This window comes from Gambusia affinis, linkage group LG05 (genome assembly GCF_019740435.1).
Source record: "Gambusia affinis linkage group LG05, SWU_Gaff_1.0, whole genome shotgun sequence".
Lineage (NCBI taxonomy): Eukaryota > Metazoa > Chordata > Actinopteri > Cyprinodontiformes > Poeciliidae > Gambusia > Gambusia affinis.
Window position 1 is genome coordinate 11,844,865 of NC_057872.1, and position 27,003 is coordinate 11,871,867.

Below are 27,003 nucleotides of genomic sequence, written 5' to 3' on the forward strand. Positions count from 1 at the left end.
CGTCTTATAGCAACTCTGCAAAAAGAAAGATCTGGTGCTTAGGTAGAAAAATTTGACAACAGAACAACAATTAGTTTTGGGCCCGCTCAAATCTGACATGTATGGCAGAGTAACAGGACAAAAGGTGCAACCAATGCAAGGGTGCAGAAAATGTGAAAAATGTCAATTTACATGCAAAACTTAGTGTGTGGAAGAAAACCAACAATGCACATTATCATAAAAACAAAATCTCCATGGTGAAACACAGAAAGTGGATAGGAAGATTTAGGACACTGAGGCAGGACAGTTGTGGAAGAAAATCTTTTAGAGGTTGAAAAACATTTGAGACGGGATAAAGGTTCACCTTTCAGCAGAATTAGAATGATCAAGCCAAAGTCCATACCTGAACCTAACTGAGAATCTGTTGCAAGCCTTGAAAAGTGATGTTCACAGATGCTCTTCATCCCATCCAACTGGGCCTGAGATCATTTGCAAAGAATGGGCAATAACTGTAAAGCTTGTAGAAACAACCCCAAAAGAACTTGGGGTTGCTGTAATGACAGTATAAGGTGGTTCTACCAAGTACTGACTTTAGGAGGCTGAATACAAATGCAGACTATAAAAAATAAAAACTGTATCATTTACTTTCACCTCACAATAAGGAAGTATGAACTGTTTGTCTATTACATTATATGCAGGGAAAACACCATGAGGTTTATGGTATTGCTGGAAGGCACAAAATTCTAATTTTTTTTTCTGGTTTACTTTGCTTGCAAAGCATTCATATTGTTTTTTTATTCTAGCTTTTTTGAGTTGAACATTATTGCTAAGAGTCCTTCACTTCTAGCCTGCTTTTGTATTATTTTCTTAACACTACTGGAAAACCCTATAGTACACGACAGATTTGTTTCCTCTCCTCGCCCTACACAGATTTCTCCATTTTTTTCACATCGTCCCTCGCCACTTTAAGCAAGACTGCCTTGATGCAGACTCTTAAACCACAGAGGAAAGACATGGGAGCACATAGTGTCTTAAAGACACCAGGCGATCTGTGTAATTTTGCAGAATGAGGGCTGTCGAAAAACGGAACCGTCTCTCACACGCCTCCCTTCTACAACTCCAATTCCCACTACACCGTCAACTCTGTGTGAGAGGAGCGAAAGTGTGTGTGATCCGGCAGACTGAGCCGATGTGTGCGGGTATGTATGAGAGGTGGAGTCAGACACAACATAGTATGTTTTCATTGGCTATATTGTTGCGGCGTGTAACGCCGCGTCGTGCACATTGAACCAATCGGATCATTTAGAAACAGTCGTTTTATGAATGAGATGGCATGCATGCGAGATACACACAATCTGAGTGAAAATACTCTACAGTGATGTCACGCAAATGCTTGGAGCAGCAGCGCTGTAAGCCAATGCAATACAAAGTCCGAGTAGAATAAGGTGAAGGGGTTTCAGCTCAATATCTAAAACTGGAATTAAGTGTGTAACAAGTTTTCCCTCTTTTTTGCAAATACATTTAAGATGGAACTGTACAACAAATCAGGTACAAAAAATATATATATTTTACTTTTTCACCTACAAATGCACACAAAACTGGAATGATTCAGCTCCCTGCATGACCTAAAAGTCAGCAGCATACGTGTAATACTTGCGGATCAGTTTTCAGATCGTTTTTTATCTAAACAACTCACACCCTCTCACTAAAACCCATATCCTCTAACCGCCTGAGTCCAAACCAGGAACTGCAAATGCCTCATTTGGCTGACATTGTGTAGCAGGGAGTAATTTTGCCTAACCGGTATGTAAAATCCTAACTGAAGAGCTGTGTGTGTGGCTGATTGTGCAGAGAGGAGGCTGAGGGGGAACAGGGGCCAGCCAAAAACAATCAAAATATCTTAGTGTGACTTTCCATAAAGGGTGTGTGTGCGCGTGTGTTTATGTGTAGATGCTTTTCTATGAAGTCACTATTTGGCAAATTGATCTGCTACTCAAATTAGGTTCGTTTGTGCTGATGCATTATAATGGGTAAACAGTGCCCTCCTTGGTCCAACATGGGAACAACATTGGATCAGACCCACTCCCTGCCCCCATGTGCCAAGAGACAATGAAGGTAGAGAGCAATGTTACAGGTGGGTTTCTTTGACAGAAATGCTCAACCAGGGTGTGGTTAAAGTACAAATACACATAGTGTTGTAGTATGCTTAGTTCAAAATCTAAATATATGAAAGAATTGAGGAAACATGACAACACTGAACTTAACATTTTAGAAAAGGTACTTGGAAGTATTGTCTACGTGGGCCGGCAATGTCTCGTCAAAGAATGAATCAAGGCCAAATTATTTTTAAAATACTTTCTGTAAATGAAAGTCACATTATGTTCATCCTTAAGCCACTTCTCTTCTAAAATAGTGTCTTACGGGATAATCAATAATAACAGTGATAATATGACCAAAGGTGGCCTATTTTACATATTACATAAGATCATGTTAAAAAGTTCAAAATCTAAAAACTATGAATTGGTGGTGTTTTTCAGAAGTATGACCTCATCCTGATACTGCAGTAATGTTTTCTTTGAGAAAAATCTCCTCTGTGGGCATAGCATGCCCCCTACAGGCTGATATAAGAACTACTACTATGCTTCACACCAGGTGATGTCATAGTTTGAGAAAGAAAGATTTAGAGTAGGGTATGAAAGGGAGACAAGGGAGGGCAAGGATGTGAAAGAGAGAAAACAGGCACAAAGAATGAGAGAGAGGAAGAGATGATGTCATGTGTTCATTGCAGTGGGAGGTCTTTGTCCTCAATCTCCTTATTAAATTCTGTATAACATTGTTTGATTGGAGCAAACAATACAGGCAAACTCTGATTTCTGAGTTCTACTTTTCTTTTTCCTTTTCTGTAGTTGCAGGCAGTGATTATTCTTTAGTAATTTAACAAGCACTAATGGTTAGTCTGGTCAATAACTACACACTTCACTACGGATGTGAGCAAACATACATACAAGAATATGTATGTTTGCACTACATATTCTTGTAAATAGTCACCCTCGGCACAAGTGCAACCTTCACTGATGTTGTATTGGAAAATGAATTCCCCTAATAATAAAATGTATAAACTGAGTGCAAAGTTTCACTGAGCTAAGGATGGAGGGAAAGTGTTGTTTCAAGATTTTGCAAAAGCAATGGAATGAAAAAACTCCTTTGATCTGGATAGACCAAAATAATTTTTTTGTGCATGACTAGTAGTGTAATCGAAAAGATTACTGCAGCTCAAACAACTCAATATTACCAATGTTTTTTGAACATATGGTGTGTACAAACAAGTTATAAAACGTCTTTTCACAGAATCAGAACAAAGGACAAAATGTTCTCTTCATCACAGCCATGTAAGTTGATAAGTAACCAGGGGGCCTGGGCTACAAAGTAAATTGAGTGACTTTCCAGGTAGCTTCAGGTTCTACTCTCTGTTTCTCTGTGACAAAGATGATTTACTCTCCCCTAGAGCGTTATTCTAACACAATTTATGCTGAAAACCTTGAAAGTCTGGCAACTGAAGAAGGTCAAGTAAGAGATCAAGAAAAACAAGAAGCACTCTTAGCAATTAGTTTGTCCAGGAAAATGAAAAACAATGACCTAAAAGACAGATTTCTACCAAAGTTGCATGTGTTGCCTTTGCAAAGACACTTTGCAATTAAAATTCAAGCTACATTTTTTGTTCATGTATTCAATCTTCCAAAGCCTAATAATGTTATTACAATCAGATACACTTAACTGAAATCACAGGTATGAGATGCAATGTTTTTGGAGGGTGGAAGGAAGACAAGTCAAAAGAAGTCTGTTATCTTAAAAAAATATTTTCCTTCCTTCATTTTGCCACAGAAGCTCTGCAGCTCAACTAAAAAAACCTGATAATGGATTGCCTGGGTATCCTGTTGATCCTGGCTTCTACAGTCTCTGTCACACACAGATAAATAGATACGCTAAGCATTGTGGCATGTAGTAAAATATTTTACCTAAAAACATCCTCTTGCAAAGGAAAGTAATCAAGTAAAATGTAAGCAAATTGAAAGAAACAAACAGTGAGCTACTTCTTTATATGGTTAGTAAGTTTATCTGATGCATCACCTGACGAAAGTATAAATGCCTGTTGAACTTTTTTTAAACCACAAACTTCAATATGTTTCCTCAGGATTTTATGTGAAATACCAACAAAATGTACAAGGTTGAAAGGGAGACAATTGTAGGGCTTGCAACACAATTTGCATTTGATCCGATTAAAATTGCTTTTGAAATGTGCCATTAAATTTCTTGCCCTGAACATGTCTTGTTTTTTAATTTTTCTGAGGACACAGGACTTCATGCCGAGTCACATTACAGCACTTGCTTTTTATCTTTATCACCTTATTACAGACACACACTGTTATTTTTTCTGTGCAAATATCTATATTATGAATTAAGTACAAAAAATGAGAACCTTCCCATGGGTGCAAATTGAAAATAATCCGGTGATTAGATCTAATAGAAATGCTGAACATTTTCAGGACCCACTATAATTGTATGATTACTGCGGAGTCCTTTTTCAAATCAGATTAGCCAGAAACTAACTCAATTCAGAGATAAGAAAATCTAATTTTGTAACTCCAAACTAAGCTTATCTGAAATTACGCTATAATACACCTGGACTTTTTTTTTGGCACTGAACTTCAAGAAAGTCAGTGAACCCATCGTGAACTAAAATAAGATTACAAAACACACTTTATGTACCTAGAAACAGAGAACAACTATGAAATAAACAAGAGGGTCAACTTTCACATTCCACTTCTGAACACAGTGTTCTATAGAGTGACTAATGGCACACAAAATATCAAGCCCCAGCAGATGCTTGAACAAAAGATCTGCTACCGAATACAAGGACAGGTGAGACGGCAAAATGAAGAGGAACGCTGCGAGAGCGATGCATTATAATCACATAAAAACTCATGGGACAAAAAACAAAAAACTGCAAAACAAAGAAAGGTGGAAAAGATAAAGAGATCCGGTGCTTAAATTACCAGATGAGTCAAAAACTGTTGGCTCATGCTAAGGAGGGCTTTGTGAATAGGGACTGTGTGTATGTGAATGAATGGATAAATTTGCATTTTTTGAAATATGTGATTAATGTCCTTCGTGGCTATGGAGACCCCATGCAGAGAAAAGCGCCTCAGGGGCAGACTCCTTTCCCTCTTTTGTCTAGGTCTCTAAAAACCACACATAAATGCTTCTGTTCATAAGGCGCGACAACATAAGCTATCACTACGTGGATTATTCAACCAATAATTGATAGCCGGATAAATAAATGAAACATTATGATCAAGAACAAAATATGTCTAGTCTCCATGCAAAAGGTATGCAAATCTTAGAATGAAAGGAAGATTTTAATATAGTCAAGTTGTTTCAAGCATGTAACTTGCCAACTGTAAACTCAATGTTTTTAGAGAAATTGTTCTGTTAGCCTAAAGCATTTGGACTACAATTAGGATCATTTCAAAAGGCATCAGAATACATATTGATCATCAAGTCACAAAATTACATTTTTAAGGAGTAGTAAATCCTGAACAATATTATAAACCTTTAAATAGACCAATAATTTGTATTAAAAATACAGAGAGCTGAACAATTTTCAGCTTTTATTCAGAACAAAATATCCAAATTGCAATAAAACACAGGGTGCTGATAGGCAGCATAACACTGCCCTCTTGTGTTTAATCAATGATACTGACAAATTTTCTGGAAAAGAATTACTCAAATTTGAGCCAAGCAAAACAAAAGAGAACATTAAATAACTTTTCAATTTAAGCAGTTTATTCAGATCTAAACCCTATCCTTCTAGTTAATCTATCAGCAATGTTTTGTGTGTCGTGTTGCTTTCAAGTTAACTCAGTCCACCAGATTCTTACCTGTTATCTTGTATCCGCTGGCAGCGAGCTGTCCAGCCATGTACTCCCCATCTGAGTTGTTATGACTGCATCCCCACGTTTTCATCCAGATCTTTTGGGTGCCAGGGATCAAACTAAAAACAGATGATTAAATATGTAATTTACAGCAAGTCAAAATGATAAATCTGTATAGCAGCCTGGCCTTGCATCACCAACTCCCTAGTCAAGTACAGATACTTTATAAATAATCTGAACATCAGGAAAAGGTTCAGGACTTTTTGTCACTCATTTCAGAACGTAACACTCATACAGATCTGTTCAATATTGAGTGAAATATTTCAAGGCTTTATTTCTTGTAATTTTGATTCATTTAATTTCTTGAGAAATATCTGTACAGACTCATACACACAAAAAGTTTGGGGGGGGTTTTCACATTTTATTTCACTGGAATAAAAACAGATCAACCAAAGAATTTCACTGTTTTGTTTTTTTTCAAAGTTTATAATCTTTGACACCTTAATCAAAGTCCACAAACTGCGGCTGCCTGGTGGGTGACAAGAGTGGTTAACACTGTTCCCTTGGAGCAAGAAGGTACAGGGTTTAAATCCCAACCAGGGGCCTTTCTGCATGGAGTTTTTTTTCCCCCACGTATTTATTCGGTTATTAATGCAAATTTCCATATTTTAGAGCAAAGCAAATCACTTTATCATAGTAATATGATTTGAGGGAAGGACGGTATGGACAGTACTCTGGCAATCAGATTTCAGATATTAGAATGGGACCAATTTGTCTCGTAAAGTGTGTTGACAAAGGCATTTGTTGGTGCTACATAAATAACCTGAACTGGTCAAGACTTGCTTCTAACAGCCAAGAATGGCTTAACTTCTAACACTGGACTTCCAATAGTTGTTGGAAAATGACATAAAAAGAATGTTTTTTCATTGGTGTGGCTGAATGTTATTCTATTTACCAGTAGATCTGGTTTATAAAAAAATTTGATTACCTGTCTACTTGAAGCTCTTCATTGCTTAAAAGCTCTTTCTTCTTTCTTGACCTTGGCAGAATACTCTTTCTTGCAGACTGTCTGTCATGAGGAGTGGGGTCATTAAAAGACACCATATCCTCGATGTCTTCAATCAGAGAGTCACAGGCGGATGGCATGGTGATCTGAAGAGCAAAGCATGGTTTTAAAGATTTGTGCATACTTAAAATGTGAATTTAAGTATCCACGTTTATATTGAACTTGACCCTACACTTCAAACTTTTAAATTTCTCTCAAATGCTATGAGGTGACAACAAGTTGTCCTTGGATTCTGTTAAAAGTATAATGAGACACTATGACTTGGTATTTCTTAAAAATTCTGCAGTAATTTTATGAAGTTTACACTTATGAGTGGAGAGAAAATAAATCCTGGAAATGAGAAAAATGCATATCCAGACTTGGCATTATTAGGTACTTTGACATATTATTTCTTCTAACCATAGAGTAAAATTAATAAATATTCTATTTATAGTACAGTTGACACTAACAGAATCCAAAGAGAGTGTATTGTCACCACTTTGGAGTTGGGAGAAATATTTTTTGTGAAAGTGTCACAAAAGCATCTTCTGTATTGCAATTATGAAGTACATTGACCATTTCCAAATATCTAGAGTAAAAATATTAAATATTTATTCTGGATATAGTAAAGGTGGCCCTTTAACTGAATCTATAGAGTTGGTTGTCTCTCACTGATGTAGGAAAGAAATAATTTATTGAAAACAACAACAACAAGAAGCATGCTCTCTATTGCCACTGTGAAGTACTATGAAAATATCTAAAATAATTTAGAGGACAATTATTAAATATTTATTCTGGATAGTCTATTACTTTATATATTACAATAATAGCCACACGTCATTAATAGATACTTTTTTATAATTATGTAGCTCATTTTCTGCTCTTTTTTTGCAAGGGGACTATTTTATTGCTTTATTACCGTAATGTACCATGCATGTGCGACGCTTGTCTTTAAGAGAAAACTCTTAAAAAATTTTCTCTTAAAGATTAGCAGTACAATAATGACCACCGTGAAACTGCTTTTGACCCTTTAATTTAATGTTATGTGACGTTTTTTAGGTAAGGAGAGGTTTTTCTCAAATCTAGTATGACTGATACAATAAACAACATCTGTGTTGACCGTCAATTGACGCGTTTGAAGAGCGGTTTGCCACCCTCCTCAATAGTAGTGATTCATGTGCATCATGTAACACAAATTTGCATGTGTATGCAATTTGTATCTTAAGGCTTTTAAAAAGATTTGAATGTAGAAATAGTATTTAAAGCATTCGAGCTAATTGCATATGATTCACATATTCTAATGACACATTAAATGTAGCGTTACATTCACATGAAGGCGTTAAACATTTAGTAAATATACAGAAAGCTAAGTTATATTACCTTTCCAAGCTGCAGTTTAACTTCCACGCTTGGTTTCGGACATGTTAACACGCTCTGCGTGTGTCATGTTAACACACACGCAGAGTGTGGACACACGCAAATTATAAATAGCTGCGTTAAAAATGACAAAGTAGCATAACCATTGATACTTTCTGCTGGTAAACATCAGCTAGTCGTTAGCTCTGCTAGCATCACCACGCTAACAACTACCCACGTGCCTCTTTTTTTGTACAAACCCAAAGCTAACATCACTATGAATGTACCTCACCTGGATTGCAATGTCGTTTTTAGGTCAAGTAAGCTAAAGTCCAAAGGAAAAAGTTGCTTATAGTGAAAAAGTTCGGATTAGCTACACAACAAAAACAAATATATTACAACTACAGAACAGCCATACTTGTAGGCGGATAGCAAGTAACGAGGGACAAACGTGACGAGAGCGAATTTTATATACGTAAAGGGAAATTACTACCGATACCTTTAACCCATTCTGGCTGGAATAACAGCAAAATTTGATCTAAGTCTAAATCAGTGTAGGAGCAAAAAAAAAGGCACCTTTGACAAAGGGGTTGGAAAGCAGTATTATACAGTTCAGGTGTAATTATTAAATTTTATTTTACATACAGTTTGCCTACTCGATATTAACTGTAAGTACGATCATTAAAAGTACAACTAAAAACTTTATAAGATTCAACATTTCATGTGTTATGTGAAACATAATGGGCACACTGGAAAACGTGCCCCTCACAAGTGCGCACGGGACGCACTTTCTCGCAATGGAAATATTTTAGTTTTCCTTTATCTTTTGATGGACCGGATGGAGGCACCGTGTCATTATCACACAACAGAAGTTCATAAAATGGTCAGAACAAGTACCTCTGGAGTAAAAACTAAGTTCTCAAAGTACCACCATATTGTGAAGGTATTTACAAAGCAGAAGTACAACACAGCGTACTTTGACTGTTCATTGTCATAAAAAATGCAATTATTCCCACTGTTTGGAAATCGGTCAAAAATGCAGAACTATGTTACACCTGGCTTTATATATAAACAATGTTTATTATTTTGTGTTTTTACTTTCAAGACTGAAAACCAACATGAAGTTCCCCATCAAGTCAAAATTCAATTGAGGAAAGATCCAAGATTTCCTACCAACCCCAATCTGCTGCTGATACAGTGCTTAAATCTACAAAATGCAGAAATATACCATAGTTTATATCACCAATATCAGTTATCCTGCTCCCTGAACACATAGGTATTGGCAAAGTCTGCTGGTTTTCGAACTTGACATTGAGCAATATTAGGGAGTGTTGCTGTCCCCAGGTATTTTACGTTTAATAAGGAAGATTCTCGGCATTTTCTACACTGCAAGTTTTTGAGCACGTTCTCATGATGCAATTATTAATCGGTGCAAAATACTATGCGTGTTGACATATTCCTAGAAAGTATTTTATACAACGGTTTTATAACCATTGGCATAGATAAATTTTTTTGGTGTAATTCTATTGAGACAATTACATTTGTCACAGATTTACTCTAATAGAATCCATTTTTGTCACATATGGACAAAATTTACATCAACTGACTTGTGAGACAACAGACCTGTGTAAGCATATTTGAAAACCATTAACTGGATCAACTTAATCCCCGTGTCTCCTCCTTTTGTGACTATTGGTGGGACATGCAACTTATTCTTGAAATGCGTTTCTTCACAAATATCCAAACAATAATTATAAAACATAATTTGCTTATATTGCTTTATTTTTTCTCCATTGCAAATGTCCAGAATACAAAAAAAACCCATCAAATTACCCTCACTCCCAACCCACCCACCCACAAACAATTCAAAATTCCTCACTTTTGAGGAACAATTCAGAACTCAATGACGCACATCAAAAACATCCAATTAGTTTACTTAACATTCAACAGCACTGCCACCCATGCATTCAAACTGAAAAATACCTGCAAATTACTATTTTTTCTTTCTGGTTAGTGAAACCAAGCAATGATATCATTGGGGGTTTTTTATATCAATTTCTTTTCCTCATAATCTTTGAAGAATATTTATGGTAAGTATGTATTTGGTAACAGCTTAATAGTCATAGAACAGCCAGACATCGATTCGGTCTGGACTTCAGTTCTTATAATAATCCAAATTATTTTTGCAAGATCTAAATCACGCATCAAAATCATATAGTAGAAAAATGACAAGCTGTAATTTTAAGTCGCCGATTATACTACACAACACTATCCTTTAGTGGTGCTTTTAAAATCTTCAACATTTCTTAGCAAAACTATTCAAAAGTACAACATCTTCCAAACAAAGAGTTTTACACAACATAAAAATGGCTGGTTGAAAAGGATGCAGAATTAGATTATCTACATAAACTGCAGTGTGGTGTGTAGAGGTTTAAGAATTAAACTGGGACATAAATGTGAATACATAAAACAATACATTGATACAAATATGCTACCCAGGAAATTGTAAATAAACTACGTTGTCAATTCAATTAATTTATTTGATGTTCCTTTGACAATTATGAAGCTGGATTTTCTTGACATGTTGTAAGACTTCAGGTTAACCTTAGAATCAATCATTTTTGGCACTATAATAAAGTGAAAAATGCATTTTTTAGTCGTTTTCCTGGTATTTGGAAATTTGAGACCTAATCAATTCCACCACATCCTCTATTTTAAAATTCCATAATTTTCAAAACTTAAATTCATAGACGTTTGTATTTTTTTCTATATATATTCTTGGGGATTTGAGTAAAAAAAAAAAATATGACTGTTGGTTTTTATGTGCAGCTTTAACAAATCAAAATACAACATTACTCAAGTTGGCTTTCAGTTCAACAATGTTGTATATGGCATTTCACTCTTTTTCAAATTTGGAAACATCAGGTTCCCATTTTTTTTAACCCCCTCCAACACTTAGGAACCCTGTGATCTTACTTGTTCATCAGCACACAAAAAGTTTGCTAAGGGTAAATTATATTGAAATACTACGTACACTTGGATCAGTAAAAACTGCTTTTGGGGGTGTATAAGACTTCCTACTTTCACATCAAGCAAAAAAAAAAAAAAAAAAAAACTAATATAGGCTAAATAACTTATAGAAATGATTTACCAATAAAGTTCAATAAATCTTTTGCCAATCAAATGTGCACCCCGTGAATGAAAATTAAAACATGACATTATCAAACTGGTATTTATCAAAGAGCATGAGTATTTTCAGTCTAACATTTCAGGTTGCAAAATTCAACCCACTGCTAAATTACATAACTTCTATCACAAAAGGGGAATTCAACTATTTTCACACATTATGGCATTGACCTCTATGTTCTACTACGACAGTCTAACATTGAGTGAGAGGTAGCCTACAGTACCTTGTGCATTGACAAAAATATAGAAAACTGTACATGAATTTACACACAGCTGGCTTAATCTGACAACTCATTCACACTGTACACACAATTATACATTAGTCAAGTTGGGGCATTGGGGGTGGGGAGAGTCAACACTAGCAGCAGGAGGATCATCAGTGATCAATAAAAGCCAGGGGGTCAACATGTAAGCAGCATCTATATTAAACAAGGTTTTATTCCGAACCATGGTTTAAGAATTTAGCAGAATTTGTCATAAATATTAAATGCTTGTGTGTCTGGGGAAACCCATCACATACTGCAGTTTCATTCAGATTTTTTTGTTCCATGGCAGATCATTAAGTCATTTGGTGAAGTATTAAAATATTTAAAAGTATAAAATTCTTGAACTTCCAAAAAAAAGAAAAAGTAAAAGAAAAAAAAAAAACACACACACACACACAGTACATTGCGCGGCACTTGATTCAAACAGGACAGCAGCAGGGCTGAAGCAGTTTGAATCTGCAATTTACAAAGTATCAAAAAAGTATGAACTACAGATGATTTTTAAGTTTATACCCTTGGGTACATTAGGTGCTTCTTTAGCTAAACCCCTAATTTCAGGAGGGTTATGGCCTTTTTTTTGTTTGTTTTGGGGGTTCTGCAACTTCAAAAAGACAAGACTTTTGCCTTGCATACATCATTGCACAGTTATAATTTCATTTTATTACAACACGACTAACTCCAGTTAATCTGTTTTAATTCAAGAGCACCTATTACTCACTTGTGCACCAACACAGTTGGACATGCCGCTTGAAATTGGAGAATGGTGCTCAAACATACACAGGCGACTCTGAACCTCCTCCTGACCCTTGCCTTTTATCATTTTTTAGCATCTAAAATGTTCTACATTTGCACACCATGGTGCCACATTTATAAAGAAACATTATAAGCCTTCAATCACATCATTGGTGTAATAGAATTAAATCTATTGTTAAAACCTCTTTAGACTTTCCCCTCTCACAGCACTTGGCATTAACACACGGGGAAGAGGGTTCATCAAATATAAAAATAAACCTAAAACTATGCACACAGACAAAAACTGAATGGTTCCCCTTTCCTGCATACGGACTTGTGTGATCACACCGCCAAGAAAAACTCAACTGAGTCAATCAGGACACGGGTAATAATGCCAAGATTTGTGGAGTGTTTTCCTTCAAATTGTTTCTCTGTACAACGACAAGCCGATTCCCTTTACCTACATGTTTCTATAACCTGTGTAAAAACATTTGCGAGGGAAAAAAAAAAAAAGAAATACACCATCAAAGCCCTCTGTGTTTCATCTCCATCTTCTTTTAGCGGATGCTAGCTACACAGGAGATCATCCAGACCAAGTGAGGGCATTTTATCAAAGTCACAGGCATCAAACAAGTCACTGATCCCCTGGTCATCTTCCAAACCTAACAGGTAGTCATCTTCCAAGATGGGAGGCACAAGGTTTAAGAAGGGACCTTGGGATGAAGGGACCTGGTCTTCTGTCTGCTGGAGGAGACTGGTGTACGGGGATGAGATGGGGGAAAGCGTTGTCACGGAGACAGCGGAAGAAGATGCGGGTGGAGACAGGAAAGTGCTGGGGGAAGTGGTTGTGCAGCTGGAATCTGAAAAATAGTGTCAATGTTAGGAAAACATGACATGGCAATATTTTTTTTTATATGTTACAATAACTTCCGATTAACCCACATTTTCATCATCACTCTTTCAAACTGAAGATCGTAAGGTTTCTGATTTTTGTTGCGAAAGTATATATGCAACAATAGGCCTGTCACGATAAACGAGAAATCGATTAATTGTACGATAAATTAAAACTATCTACGTCATTTTAATTATCGCCGTTATCGTCTCTTCCAGCCTTTTTCTCTTTCTGTTGATGACACTAAATGAAAAAGGCTCAACTCCGGTGCTCTCCACTGACCCTTCCTTCCTCATTTCCTTAGTGTAATGCCCAGCGCACACTACACCATCTTAGTGCTGTCGGTCGATTGTCGGCCCATTTTCAAAATCTGAGATCACACATTAGCCGACAGAAATCCTAGGTATAACGGTTCCAATGGCTGGCTACAAGTCCAGCTAACTAATTTTAAAACCAGGCATTAATCAATTCTTTACTACAATCTATCTGCAACCCATGTGGCTCTAGTGTCAGCGTAACGTCCTGACTGAATGAAAATCATTAGAACCGATTTATGTCACGTTAACGAAGAACAGCTGAAAAGTTACCGGGTTCATCAACGTAGCGATTTCGCTCCAACTCCTCCCCTCGTCATTTCTATATTCTTTGTGCAAAATGTTTTATAAACATTAATGTTGTTTCCACATATGATTGCGCTGTGTCAGCTGTTTGGGATTCCCCTCGGTAATTTCCCCTCAGAAAGCAGGAGGAAAATCCGGCTTTCTGATTGGCTACCTGTCACATTCAACAGGCTGCGGTAACGATCCCAGTGGGGAAAACCCCTGATTTAGATCGGAGGGGCCACAACGATCTAGCGTAACACACCACACACTACAGGATGATCACAAGAGACAATCTTAGAACGATAAAAGTTCTAAGATTGTCATAAGGGGAAAATGTAGGTGTGAACTAACGTGTAGTGTGAACTATTGCATCAGGTAGTCGATGTGCCCATCTTCTCTATTTAAATCTAAGGATTACTGAAGGGCAATATGGTAAACAGACTTTATAATCTGAACTCTTTTGGTTGAATGCAGTATTTATTTACACTTTGGCTTTATGTTATTTCTTTTTTATTCAAGTAATTTTTTGCTAATGGAGACTGAGAATCAATTTTATTTTTGGTTGTTTTGTTTATTTTGTTTATAAGTTCCAGTGTTGGGTGTTCTTTTAAAAATAAAGTGTATCTGTCTTTGGCAGGAAATCACATGCATTATTACGTCATTTCCATTAAATCAGTGTAAAAAGGTCTTCAAACAATACTATCGTCTATCGCAATAGTTTTTTGAGACAATTAATCGTTCAGCAAAATTTGCTATCGTGACAGGCCTATGCAAAAACAAATAAGGACAGAAAGAAAAGTCCTAGAGCACAACTCTGACATTTGTCCCAACATACACTTACAATTTTAAGGATTATAAAATCTTTCATTTAAGTGAATCAACAAAACCCAAAGCTATGGGATATATTATTTTTTAAAAAGTTTCATATTCAGTAAAGCCATGTTTATGCAAAGAATACCCGACTTTGCTTTGTACAGCCTACGCTTTTGTTCATAGGTTATTTTGAGCTTCCTTCTTGTCAGATACTTATTTTATTCCCACTATTGCTACTTTGTATAAATGTCCCCTTTTTTTATAAATGTTAAAAAAAAGCTACTTTGCAAGAACACTATACATTTCCCTCTTACAATTAATAGCCTGTACACATATAAAACTGAAACTAATATGTATACAAATAAGCAATAACTGAGATAGCTTTTTAGGGTCTAAAATGTTTCTATATGAGCAACTGCTGTTAATAAATATCTGTTGCCAACCTTGAACAACTTTCAGGAAAGGAGAGTTGCCATTAATGTCGGTGTTGCCATTTTTTACAGGACTCCTCATGTCATTCTCCTCATCTGGACACAAAAGCACTTCGATAGGACCCTTTGTGCTGCTGAGGTGGATGGACAGACTCTGAAGAGAGGAAACAAGAGTTCATCCATACAAGCCTCATTACCGCATCTACAACACATTTTGTCAAACGTCAAAGGCAACAACTTCTAAACCAAATTATGTAAACCTTACTTCTAAACCTTATATGTGCTGTAAGCACTGCCAACATCCGCAGACTTTGTCATTTTTAGCTGAAGGTCTTCCAAACAAACCCCAACAACATTGTGATATTGCTATAGAACTCAGTTGAAAGTTGCAAAGAACATCTGCAAGATATCCAGACTAAAAAAAACCCCCAAAAACCTCTACTCAGCCTATGTAATTGCAAATCACAATGCCCACAACCCAGAGCAGCAATTTAGAGTAGAATACAATATTAACAAGCATTATCAAAAGTTAAGCCTCATCATTCGGCAAATGCATCTCATTCGTCAGATGAAGGAAGAGCGAGAACAAAGAAATTCAGCCTGTTGGTACTTGCACAAACCTCATCAGGGTCTGGCACTTCCAGTTTGGTATCTGTTGGCGCTTTGACGACAATTACAGTCTGGTCTCTCAGGCTCCCCAACTGCTTGATGTCTTGGTACGTTATATAAGCATATGTGCAAACAGCGGGGTTAAGGAAAAAAAAATACACTATAGCAATATGAGGCTGAAACAAGAAACACACTGTAATACAACAAATTACTGTTCCAAAAAATTTCAGATATTAAATCAGGTTAAGCTTTTGCTGTTTACAGTCATTTAGGATTACTTTTTTTTTTTTTGTTTGCTTAATGCCAGAATGAGGAATTATATTTTGGTATTTATTAATTCCCTTCTTCAAATTTAAAAGCTTTAGACAATTTGGGAAAACAACATTTATGCTATGATTAATTCACAACTCATTGGAGAAACAGACAGACAAAAAGCATCCCTGTGTGACATCAAGAAAAAAATAAAAATAAAGACATCAGATAAGAACTCAGGAAAAATAAAAATTAACCACAAATTTTGTTCATCCTTGAATAAAATGTATAAATGTCTGAATGTGTCACATTCATCTCTTTAAGCAATGTCCAATTATAAACACAGGAAAAAGAGATTGCAGCTTTAACTGACACAGACTTTAATTGTAAAAAGTCGTGTTTTGTAGTCTGATGAAACAAAGTGTTTGACCCTAAAAAAAAATATATATTTTTGTGTTCTATAAAAAATTATACCATTTAAGCTTTTTAAGGAAGAATTGTGGTGTGTATAATTAACCTTCTAATGAGAAATCAGACATTTATACCTGATGGACCATGATATTTCAAGAAATCGAAGGTAGCATAAAACACACTTTAGTGTCTTTCAAATCCACGCACACATAAAAAAAAAGGATATTTCTGGTTGCCTGGTAATTCGCTCATTTGTTTTATATCAAGGCTGCATCTCTGTATGAGTTTTTCGAGCCTTTGCTCCTCTTCGCCCAGCGCAGAAACCTCAGCAGTGAGGCTTTGCCTTTGGCTCAGAGCCCCCTCTACCTCCAACAGACTGCAGCCCCTGAGAAAACAGAGTTTAAACAATTTCTAGAAACAAAAATCTTATAAGTATAGGATGCATGTATTCCACCCCTGTAACAATATACTCTGCAGATTTCAGGTACAGCTGTGATCCTTTTAGGTCATGACCGCTTTACACATCAAGCAGAGGCCACATTTTCAGTCCTGCAACTTTCAAAAGCATGCCTGCTCCACCGCTTTTTAATCAAATAGCTTAAGTACTTCCTAAGCATGCTATCAGGAACTTTCTGGAGATGCCTACTAAAGGTCTGCGGATTCACATTTAGCTCTGGGTGCATTTTTAGGTTTTATGTTCTGCTTCTTACCAACTCTCCAGACTTTTTCAGCCTCCAACAAGTTAATGTTCAGTTTTAGAACCTAATGTCATCTTTTCTTCAGTCCATAGCAGCTTCCTTGTTGCTTGCGGAGAAAAGCCTTTAGCATGAGGATGGCATGTTGGAAGTGATGCAATGATTCATTTTCCATTACAACCAACAGTTTTTATGTAGACTAAAATATTCAATTTTGTTTAGTGTTCTTAGCAGAGTATGTCTTCAACAGTTTGTGGAAAACATTGTATTCTTCAGATACCCTATAGTGGCCCTCTTCACTGCATTCGTGCTCTCTTCCATTTTCAGATGATTCAACCATGCTCTGTATGACGTTCAAAGCTTAAAATGTCCAACATTAACCATCTTGTCCACCACATCCTTGACCTGTCGCCTGAGTTCCTGGTGCCCTGCGATCCAATTTGTTCATGACTGAAATTTCAGAGGACTTTAGGTGAATTCCATTAGGTAACTCCCGAGAAGTGAGCCACACTTTTGAGATTTTCACATGTAAAGAAATGGTTTAAAAAAAAAACACAATTCTAATTAAAGCAAAAATACCTTCCCAATGTGCTATGGTACTAGCATACTTCATTGTTTTGCCGTTACTTTGGCAAAACAAGGGGCCTCTGTGCTGTAAAGCTTATGTTGATTCTCCCTCTGATTTGGGTGCAAATACCCATTTCATTCAGTTAAAATTAAATTAGTTATAGATAAGTAGATGGTGTAGGGGGTTTTCAGATGCAAAAATAAGGAGATGTCAAATTTTGAAAAGTTTCACCCAAGGCAACTTTCAGGTGAGGATGTTGGTTGACAAAATTCTGGGAGTTCTGCTTGTGATGCAGTGTTTTCTATTAAACAACCTACGATACAGGCAAAGTGCCTGTTGTGCTGTAAATGACGGAGCTGAATGCTCCGTGTCTCTACAGTCACTCTGCTGTCTGAAGTTCACAGGATGGAGTTCATAGGAAACTAGACAAGAAATTAACTGATCCTTTTTCACTTACAGAAAAAGAATCTGGATGTGTTATTTAAATATTCAGCATCACTGAACAAAATTCAACACAGTCTGGGTTCTTTGGTAAAAAAAATTCCAAATCTACATTTGTAGGACACAGTGCGAGACGGTGACTACTTACATCCACTGAATGTTATTCTTGGACTTCTTCTTGATCAGATGGATGCCTTCTAATACGTTGGTGATATCATACAGCCGCCTTTTCTGTACCTGAAAAAATACAGGAGAAGCCAGTGAGAAACGATCATTTTAACAAGCTCTTAAACACAGAGGTACTTTTTCCATACAAATTAGTTTTATTTAATGAGTTAAATCATTAAACAAATTATAAATGACTAAAAATTTATTTCTTTTTCCTTCAGATAAGAAGAATACATGCTTACATAAAGATAAAAGCACACCTGATCTGCGAGAATACAACAGACTTTAGACTCTAAGTGTCTCACAGAAATGCAGGCAGTGTATGAATCTCATTGGAAAGCCCCAACTTATCATGGGGCTTTCCAATCTCCCAGATCCCATTTGTGACCACAAACATTTTACAAGTGTTTTACAAACCAATCAAATCAAATCATTGAGTTGATCTAATTGGTTTTAGGTTTCACCTACAACTTAAGAGTTTTATTCTGTAAAAACCGGGTTAACAGGTAGAGAACAATGAATCATGTATGTTTGATGTCAGTCAAATCCGACAGACACTTCATTTATGTGCTGAGGAAGGAAAGAAAATAAAAACCTACATAAACTTAATTCAGGTAAAGCTTTCTGAAGTTGTTTTCCCATATGAACTTAATGATTTAACTGGGACTATGTAGAAATGTGCTACAATCAAAATGATCAACAAGTCCTATCAAAACATGCTAATGCTAACTTTAATCTTAGTTTAAAATAACATTATTTAACAGAGGAGCATAAGAAAAACACAGCACACATCAAGATCAAGACATTACATGGGAAAAACAGACATGGTTAATTTTGGAACATTCAAAGTCAACTAAATGAGAACAATTACATAATAGACAATGAAATAAGAGGCTAAAAGTTCCTCCAGCAAAACAGCCCCACAACATGATGCTGACACCATCACTCACAGTTGGGATGGCATTACAAAGTTAAAAACTGTCCCTTTCTTTGAGGTGAAATATTTCCTTTTAGGCAAACTAAGATCAGTTGGATCAATATATGTGTACTTTACACAAATATTGGCCCAATTTTCCTGATTTAACAACATTTTAGCAACATTTCCAATCGGTTCAGCTGAAGTGCACTCACCAAGTTTTCAAATTTGCACACCTAGTTTTCATATTTCTGGCTAACGCGCTGCAATGGATTAATATCAGTTTGGATTGCTTCCATCTTACGCACACTTCAACTGAAATGTGAATTCACCTGTAAGGTTTCAGCAGCAAGGTTGAGGTCCAAAACGCCATCAGAAGACTGAGCAAGTAGATCCACAAACTTCTTTGTGAGCAGGCCCAGCGAAGTGTCGTATCGCGTCTTCTCAGGTGGAGACTTGGGGGCTAAGGAGGGTGAAAATTGAGGAAAGTCATTTAAACAGTACTTTTGTTGTGGAGGTTGTGTAAAAGTCAGCGGTGGTCAGCAGAGACTACATTCCTCACGGTGGTAACTTTCTTCTAAATCAAAACGAAGAGAAAAAAAATATGACAAAAAGTGTATGCAATAGTAGAAGGGACATTTTTTTTCTCTTCCGAGGATCTTAGAATCTTGTGCTAACAACGAAGTAGGTAAAATATTTTTTAAGCGTGAGGTTTGACATAATTTTTCAGGCAAGTTGGACTGTAAGCCAGATGGGCAGGGAGAAAACAAGCTTGGACTGTTATCAGGTTCCTCTACTTTTGTAAACAGTCTGTGCATTTAGGTACAAACTATGTAAAATCTCCAAGTGGGGTTTTATGTCCACATTATAAGCAGAATGAAACGTGACACTGAAGTGGGCTCCAGGTTCAGTTGTGTGGTAAAGGGACAATTCTCAGATGGCTTTTTCATTTGGGATTTGGACTAACCTGGATCAGCTCCAACTAAAACTAGGCTATTTTACATTAAATACAATTTTTTTTTTTTTAAAGCACAGTGTGGTATTTGGTCAGTTTGCTCTGTATGCAAAATCTCATCTCGTGATGTGGAAAGTAAACAAACATTTTAACAAGAAATTTTAATGCAAAAATAAAAGCAAAGCCTTTTATAATCTATAGGTTATCAGAAGGAATTCTGGACATTCAAATATTGTCAATATGTAGAGGGTTTTTTTCTACAAATTCCCACCTGAAAATTACAAAAGCAAAAGTAATACTGTTATTTTCCATGTTTCTGTGCTTTTGCCTGAAAAAACAGTTTTTCTTTCCCTGCATCATAAAAAAATTCACTAGCAGCAGCAGGTTGCTGCTAGTCAACCTCTTCACCTATCAAAAGATTGAAAGTGGATAATAGAACCTGTTCCAAGTTTCTAAACCGCATCTTAATTGGAAGACTCTGATCTTATTTCACAAACAAGACATCAGGTTCCTTAAAACCTGCTACTTACTTCTGGGTGTTTTAAGCCGTGTCCCATTTGCTGCAGCTCCTCCTCCTCTGCCTCTTGGTGTTTTGGCTGGCTCTGACTGGTACTGGTGATCCGAGTCGTCAAGCGCCAACCGCCTTTTTGCCTGGAAGGGAACAGGCAAGCGTCAACAGAAAGTGAGGTCCTGTTAGGTACTTGGCAGGCATTCGTTCTTGGGGCGATTCTTGCTCATCTGACAGATTTAGAAAGTTGCTCTTATATAGGAGGCAACAGGTATTTTTGAATCCAAGCTAATTACACGTGGGCCAAACAACAGCAAAACAAATGAAAGATTTCACTGAAACACTTCAGCTCAGCCAGTCAGAGGGTTTTTGGTGTCAGGGTCCAATGGAGTGACTGGCAGCCTGAGGCTGGCTACTATTTTTCAGTCTTTGTGGAAACAACTCAACCTGCTAACAAATGGCTCAAATGTGTCAAAACACAAGAGACATGCACTGTATATTTGCATATTACAAGAGACAAAAAATCTCAACACATTCTGATCCCACATTATATTTGCAGTTGGTCATTGCTTTAGTTTTACAAGTTATCGATTTGTGTCTCAAGAAGATTGCCAACAAATCCTAAATTAAACTTCTACGACTATGGATTAGCATTATTGTTTTATCGATTTACATTTTTCAGCATTCTGTTCATGTGGTTGAAGCTCCAGATTTATGTCGTCTCTATGGAAACACTGTTGCTGCACACTCCAGGTCAGCTGGCTTAAAAAATACTATTTTCTTAATCTTGGCTTACAATAAAATACAAAATCGGTGGTATAGAAGCATTACATTTTCAAAAGAAAAGAAATAAAACTATGGACAATCCTGGTGATCTGAGGATTGTCGGATCACCAGGTGTCTTACTATGGGAAGACACCAATCCTACTTAATAAATTAATTACAGTGGTTTTACACTTAAAGTGTAGGCCAGCTACAAGTAGCATGTCTTAGGCAGCCAACTGCACGCTGGCTACTTCAGCAGAGCCTGACTAAAATAACATCCACTTGTTAAACGTGTCTTGCACTGGAAAAAAAAAAATACTAAAATGTTTAGTATTTGCACAAAATATTGTACAAAATGAACATTTACAAGAAAACCAATGTTAAATTAAACAGGTGCATGTTCTAAATGTCTAAAAGTCTACCAAAACAAAGTGAAGAAATCTCCAAATTCTAAATGTAAGGTTTCAAATGTTATAGCGAGTACTTCAGTCACACTGAAGAATACTATACAGGTTCAAACCTAACTGAGGCAACTTACATTTTTAAGTACTTTAGCTGGAAAGGTCCAACTAATTAAACTTTTTGTGCTGTGTGAGAACAGCACAAATGCATCCCGCTGCACAATCTTAAAACACCTTGATAAATTGATAGGCCTTATGAGATAAATGTCAAGGTTTTAACTATTCCTGAGACAGTATACTTCACAGTTTCTTCCTCCCCCTAACCACAACTTAGGTTATTATTCAACAATGTCTCCCAGTTAATATCTGGGGACAGGTTGCCTTGCAGGGCACCAACACACCCCTGCAATAACATCTGATTTAAATCAATTGTGAAACACTGGAATATAAAAAAAAAACACAAAAAAAACAAAAAACACTTCTTCAAAAGTGTGTTGCAAGTACCCACAATGCTGTAGTTTCAAAGCAACAATGTGCATTCCTCTTTAAGCACCTCTGGGGGTGGCAGTCTCTTGAGGAAATGTCTAAATCTTTAAAAACTAGTCTCTGATTCTTAAATATATAATAAGACATAGGAATATGTCTTCTGACAGTTTAAGTGTCAGCCATTTTATATCACCAAGCAGATCCCCTCACCCCTCAGCCTGGTCATGGCTACAGCCTGACACACTAACTGGTTCCCTTCATGAAAGATGAATAGCAATGAACAGCTCTACGCCCTGAATTCTGCATAAACTCAAGCGTGTGGTTTGTGCATGATCAATTTACAGGAAACGTGCAATGAGAGTCAAAGCAGCAAACTTGGGTTTCACTTTACTTGGCATGAAACACAACCACAACGTCACTTTATTAACAAAGAGAAAATGCGTATGAAAACATGTTCAAAATATAGGTCAAGGAGAACGAGTTATGTTCCTCTCTTGTCTAATAATCAATAATCCACCTAGCTTTGAAAGCTAATACAGTTTGACGCCAGATTCAACTTGGCTTGCATCTTCAGAGACGACGAGAGATCTATCGAGTAGTTTCTAAACTGAGGCCAGGCTGTAATCGTGAGGAAGTTTGTGTTTTTGAAAGCTTCACTACTTGTATTCAATTAGGAAGCTTAGAAATAAGCCAATTAAAAACCAGGCAGTCAAACAACCCCCATCAACCCCAAATAAAGACATCAAGAGCAGCTACTAGGCCAGCGCTAACGCTGCTCATCCCTTACCGATATTTCCATCTGGCTGCAAAGGTGAAGCGGACCCTAAAGCACCATGAAGTTCGCTAGCTCGCTGTTACACGGCACCTCTGCATTCCTAGAAAAGTTAAACTAACGTAAACTTGCGTTCTGCCTTCATAGAGTCAACAAAACTCCTAAGCAACCTATTTGGGTTAGTTAGTTAGCTTCATAGCTGGGGTTGAGTCGTGGGAATGCCCTGGCTAAGCAGCTAACATTAGCTGCCCGAACAACAAGCTCGGCTAGCTTAGCAGGCTAACGTTTTATCACACCGGAGCCTGGTAGTAGTTGAGAAATGTGTGAAAAATGTGCTGTGGAGGTTATTACCGGTGGTCTTCCCAGAGCGGGTCGCTGTCCGGTTCCGTTTGCAGCAGCTTGTTGCGGAGTTGTATAAATGCTGTTAACCTGAGATTCGGATATACACACACTTGATGTCTGTGTAACGTTACAAGGCGGTGGGGTGGTTATTATTTGAATATACGTGGTATTAGATTGACCAGGGTTTAAACGATCCGAGAGAGCTGTTAAAATTATATTATTATCCAGAGAGGAGCCCCCAACCCCTGTTAAAATCACTTTGTCCGGAGCCGAGGAGATCCCTCTTCTCATCTTGCGTATTCGGGGTAACCCCTTTCTTGTCTCTCAACTTTAAAGCCCGTACGGCTGCTAATCTGTCGCGGCAGAGACAAAAATAATCACACGGACGTGAAGATGAATGTCTGAATGATCGATTTTTAAAAAGTATTTTTCCTTAAGAACGTGCATTTAGGCAGATGCAACGGATTTAAAAGTAGCGCAACTCTCGTTCCTCCCGTCTAGAAATGGCTTCAGGAAACGGCCTGATGAATGAAGGGATACGGTTTACGCGCTCAAGAGCCCTCCCGCGAAACTCAGATTTCCCGGCAAATTTTCAAACGGAATTTGCATGCCGGACTCCATTGGTCCTGCGCACTCGAGTTTCCGCCCATATCTGTTCCACTTTGACCAATGAGGAACGTACTTTAGGCTAGCCACGTGTTAATTGGCAGTTGTAAACAGGGGATGTTGGTAGTCACGCACTGCGTGTTTCAGGGATGGACGCTGGGTGGCGCGAGTGATCCACTATGGTGAAAAGAGGAGGACGCCAGTAACTATGGTAGTCTCACTAAACAGAAGCAAAACAAAATTGAGGCCATAAAAGGTTTAACTCTTTTCTTTCTTGCTGGTCAGCTGAATGTTTTGACTTGTGAAACAAATGCCAAAAGCGTTAAAGAATATAGAAAAGCAACCTCAAAAGAACTCAGTTCAATGGAGCATTTAGTTTTGACTATTCAATGACAAAAATGATTAATTTAAGTATGCTCAGTTTCAAAAGGCTAGGACAAGGAGAAACTTCAAACTCCTATTACACTGAAGAAGATTTAAATTTAGTTATTTATTAAATAGTAGCAATGTTATCAATGATGGTCTTAAAAAAACCTGTTTGAGTGAGTAAATTATTTTTGCAATGTAGTATGTCCGTTGTTGCAAACGGGTGCATAACAGTACACATCACTGCAATAGTAAAGCAACATAACCACTGTTTCAGTATGATCTGACATTCTGTAAATAGGCGATACATTTTGAGGACAGTTAATCACCTCTACACACCAGCAGATGATCAGCTGTAAACTGACAATTAAACTTTTCTTGCCGTTCAGTTATAGATTTCTAACCACTATGTTGAATGGACAATTTGCACATGTGTCAAGCATTACCTTAAGATATTTTCAGGTAAAGAACATTATATTTGATTATTTAGCTGGATATATATATATATATATCTATATATCTATGGATATATATATATATATATATATATATATATATATATATATATATATAAAATTCACTTCTCACCCACATGGTGGTGATTCTTCTTCCTCTTAGCTCGGGTCCTCTACCAGAGGCCTGGGAGCTTGAGGGTTCTGCGCAGTATCTTGGCTGTGCCTAGGACTGCACATTTCTGGACTGAGATGTCTGATGTTGCTCCTGGGATCTGTTGTAGCCACTGTTCCAGTTTGGGGGTGACTGCCCTGAGGGTCCCGATGACCACAGGCACCACTGTGGTCTTCACCTTCCAGGCCCTCTCCAGTTCCTCCCTTAGGCCCTGGTATTTCTCTAGTTTTTCATGCTCCTTTTTCCTGATGTTGCAGTCACTTGGTATTGCCACATCCACCACAACGGCTTTCCTCTGTTGTTTATCCACCACGACTATGTCTGGTTGGTTCGCCCTCACCATTTTGTCTGTCTGGATCTGGAAGTCCCACAGGATCTTAGCTCGGTCATTCTCCACTACCTTCGGGGGTGTTTCCCACTTTGATCTTGGGGTTCCAGTCCATATTCTGCACAGATGTTTCTGTACACTATGCCTGCCACTTGGTTGTGTCGTTCCATGTATTCTTTCCCTGCCAGTACCTTGCACCCTGCTGTTATGTGTTGGACTGTCTCAGGGGCCTCCTTGCACAACCTACACCTTGGGTCTTGTCTGGTGTGGTAGATCTGGGCCTCAATTGCTCTGGTGTTTAGGGCCTGTTCCTGGGCGGCCATGATGAGGGCCTCTGTGCTGTCCTTCAGTCCAGCTTTTTCCAGCCATTGGTAGGATTTTCTGATGTCAGCCACTTGATTTGCGGTGGTACATCCCATGCAGGGGCTTGTCCTCCCATGATGGTTCCTCCGGCACCTCAGCTTCTGTTCCCCATTGTTTGAGACATTCACTGAGCACATTGTCTGTTGAGGCTTTGTCCCTGATGTATCTATGGATCTTGGATGTCTCGTCTTGGATAGTGGTTCTCACACTCACTAGTCCTCTGCCTCCTTCTTTGCGGTTCGTGTAGAGTCTCAGGGTGCTGGATTTGGGGTGGAACCCTCCATGCATTGTTAGTAGTTTCCGGGTCTTAACATCTGTGGCCTGTATCTCCTCCTTTGGCCAGCTAATTATTCCTGCAGGGTATCTGATTACTGGTAGGGCATAGCTGTTTATTGCACGGATCTTGTTCTTGCCATTGAGCTGGCAAGATATATATATATATATATATATCTATATATCTATGAATATATCTATGGATATATATATATATATTTATATATATATATATATGTATATATATATGCCACGTGTTAATTGGCACGTGGCTATATATATAAGAACAAATACGATGATCGGTTGAAATCTGCACACTGCTAAGTAAACTAGTAAGGCCAGAATACCTTTCTTTTCACTGATAGGCATTAAATAAAAATAAGTTTACAAAATATATAAAAAAAAAATACATGGTTATATTAAAAAGAAGTTCACAAAGAAATCACGTTTACTATTTTAAGTCACTGAGTTACTTGTTATACATGTTTTTAAGCAAATTGTGTTTTTGAATTAATTAAGTCAGTATCTATATTTTAGATTTCATATTTACCTTTTTTGTGGGATTTCCAAGCACAAAACATAGCTTCTTATCAGTCGAAACTTGAGATAATATTTTGCTTCCACATTACAATATTATTATTTATCCTTCCGGTTGTCACGACGCTGAATATCACCGGAAGTCATTTTAGAAATTTACCCTTCCGTTTAAAGTAACACATAAAACGAGAACTAAAGTAAAAGAACTAAAGTAAGCTGTACTTTAAATAAACTTTGCTGATAATTATATTTAACTAAAGCGTTGCACCTCGAAGATACAGAATGTGGAAAAGGGTTCAATGACTTTTATTTTGAAAGCACTAACCAGAACAAGTACCATCTCTTATTATGTCGCAATTGATGCAGGCAAAATTAGCTA

General features: G+C 37.3%; 2 protein-coding genes across 2 annotated transcripts in view; both read right to left on the bottom strand.

Annotated features, from left to right (window-relative positions):
- Positions 1-8,758, bottom strand: part of cdkal1 (CDK5 regulatory subunit associated protein 1-like 1) — a 186,802-nt gene extending 178,044 nt beyond the window's left edge. The window contains exons 1-3 of the mRNA XM_044117411.1: positions 8,606-8,758; positions 6,901-7,064; positions 5,919-6,031 (exon numbers count right to left, since the gene is read on the bottom strand). Of these exons, the coding sequence (XP_043973346.1) occupies positions 5,919-6,031; positions 6,901-7,058 (271 nt within the window). The 5' untranslated portion in view covers positions 7,059-7,064; positions 8,606-8,758. The remainder of the gene's footprint in view (positions 1-5,918; positions 6,032-6,900; positions 7,065-8,605) is intronic.
- A 4,119-nt stretch (positions 8,759-12,877) lies between these two features.
- On the bottom strand, positions 12,878-24,093 carry LOC122831319 (transcription factor E2F3-like). Its single transcript, XM_044117412.1, has 8 exons — positions 23,534-24,093; positions 20,781-20,901; positions 19,628-19,758; positions 18,360-18,448; positions 16,734-16,892; positions 15,856-15,970; positions 15,248-15,389; positions 12,878-13,357 (listed from the first exon to the last, which is right to left on the bottom strand). The coding sequence occupies exons 1-8, from the start codon at positions 23,813-23,815 to the stop codon at positions 13,065-13,067; spliced, it is 1,332 nt and encodes a 443-aa protein (XP_043973347.1). The 5' UTR covers positions 23,816-24,093; the 3' UTR covers positions 12,878-13,064.
- Positions 24,094-27,003: the final 2,910 nt, after the last annotated feature.

What these genes read in the sequence shown, in the direction of transcription:
- LOC122831319 (XM_044117412.1), bottom strand. Translation starts at nt 23,815, where the DNA reads ATGAGAAGAGGGATCTCCTCGGCTCCGGACAAAGTGATTTTAACAGGG. An exon ending in ACGGCTTAAAACACCCAGAA is followed by an intron (nt 19,759 to 20,780) that starts GTAAGTAGCAGG and finishes CACCCTCCTTAG; the next exon opens with CCCCCAAGTCTCCACCTGAG. An exon ending in GAATTACCAGGCAACCAGAA is followed by an intron (nt 15,971 to 16,733) that starts ATATCCTTTTTT and finishes CGCTGTTTGCAC; the next exon opens with ATATGCTTATATAACGTACC.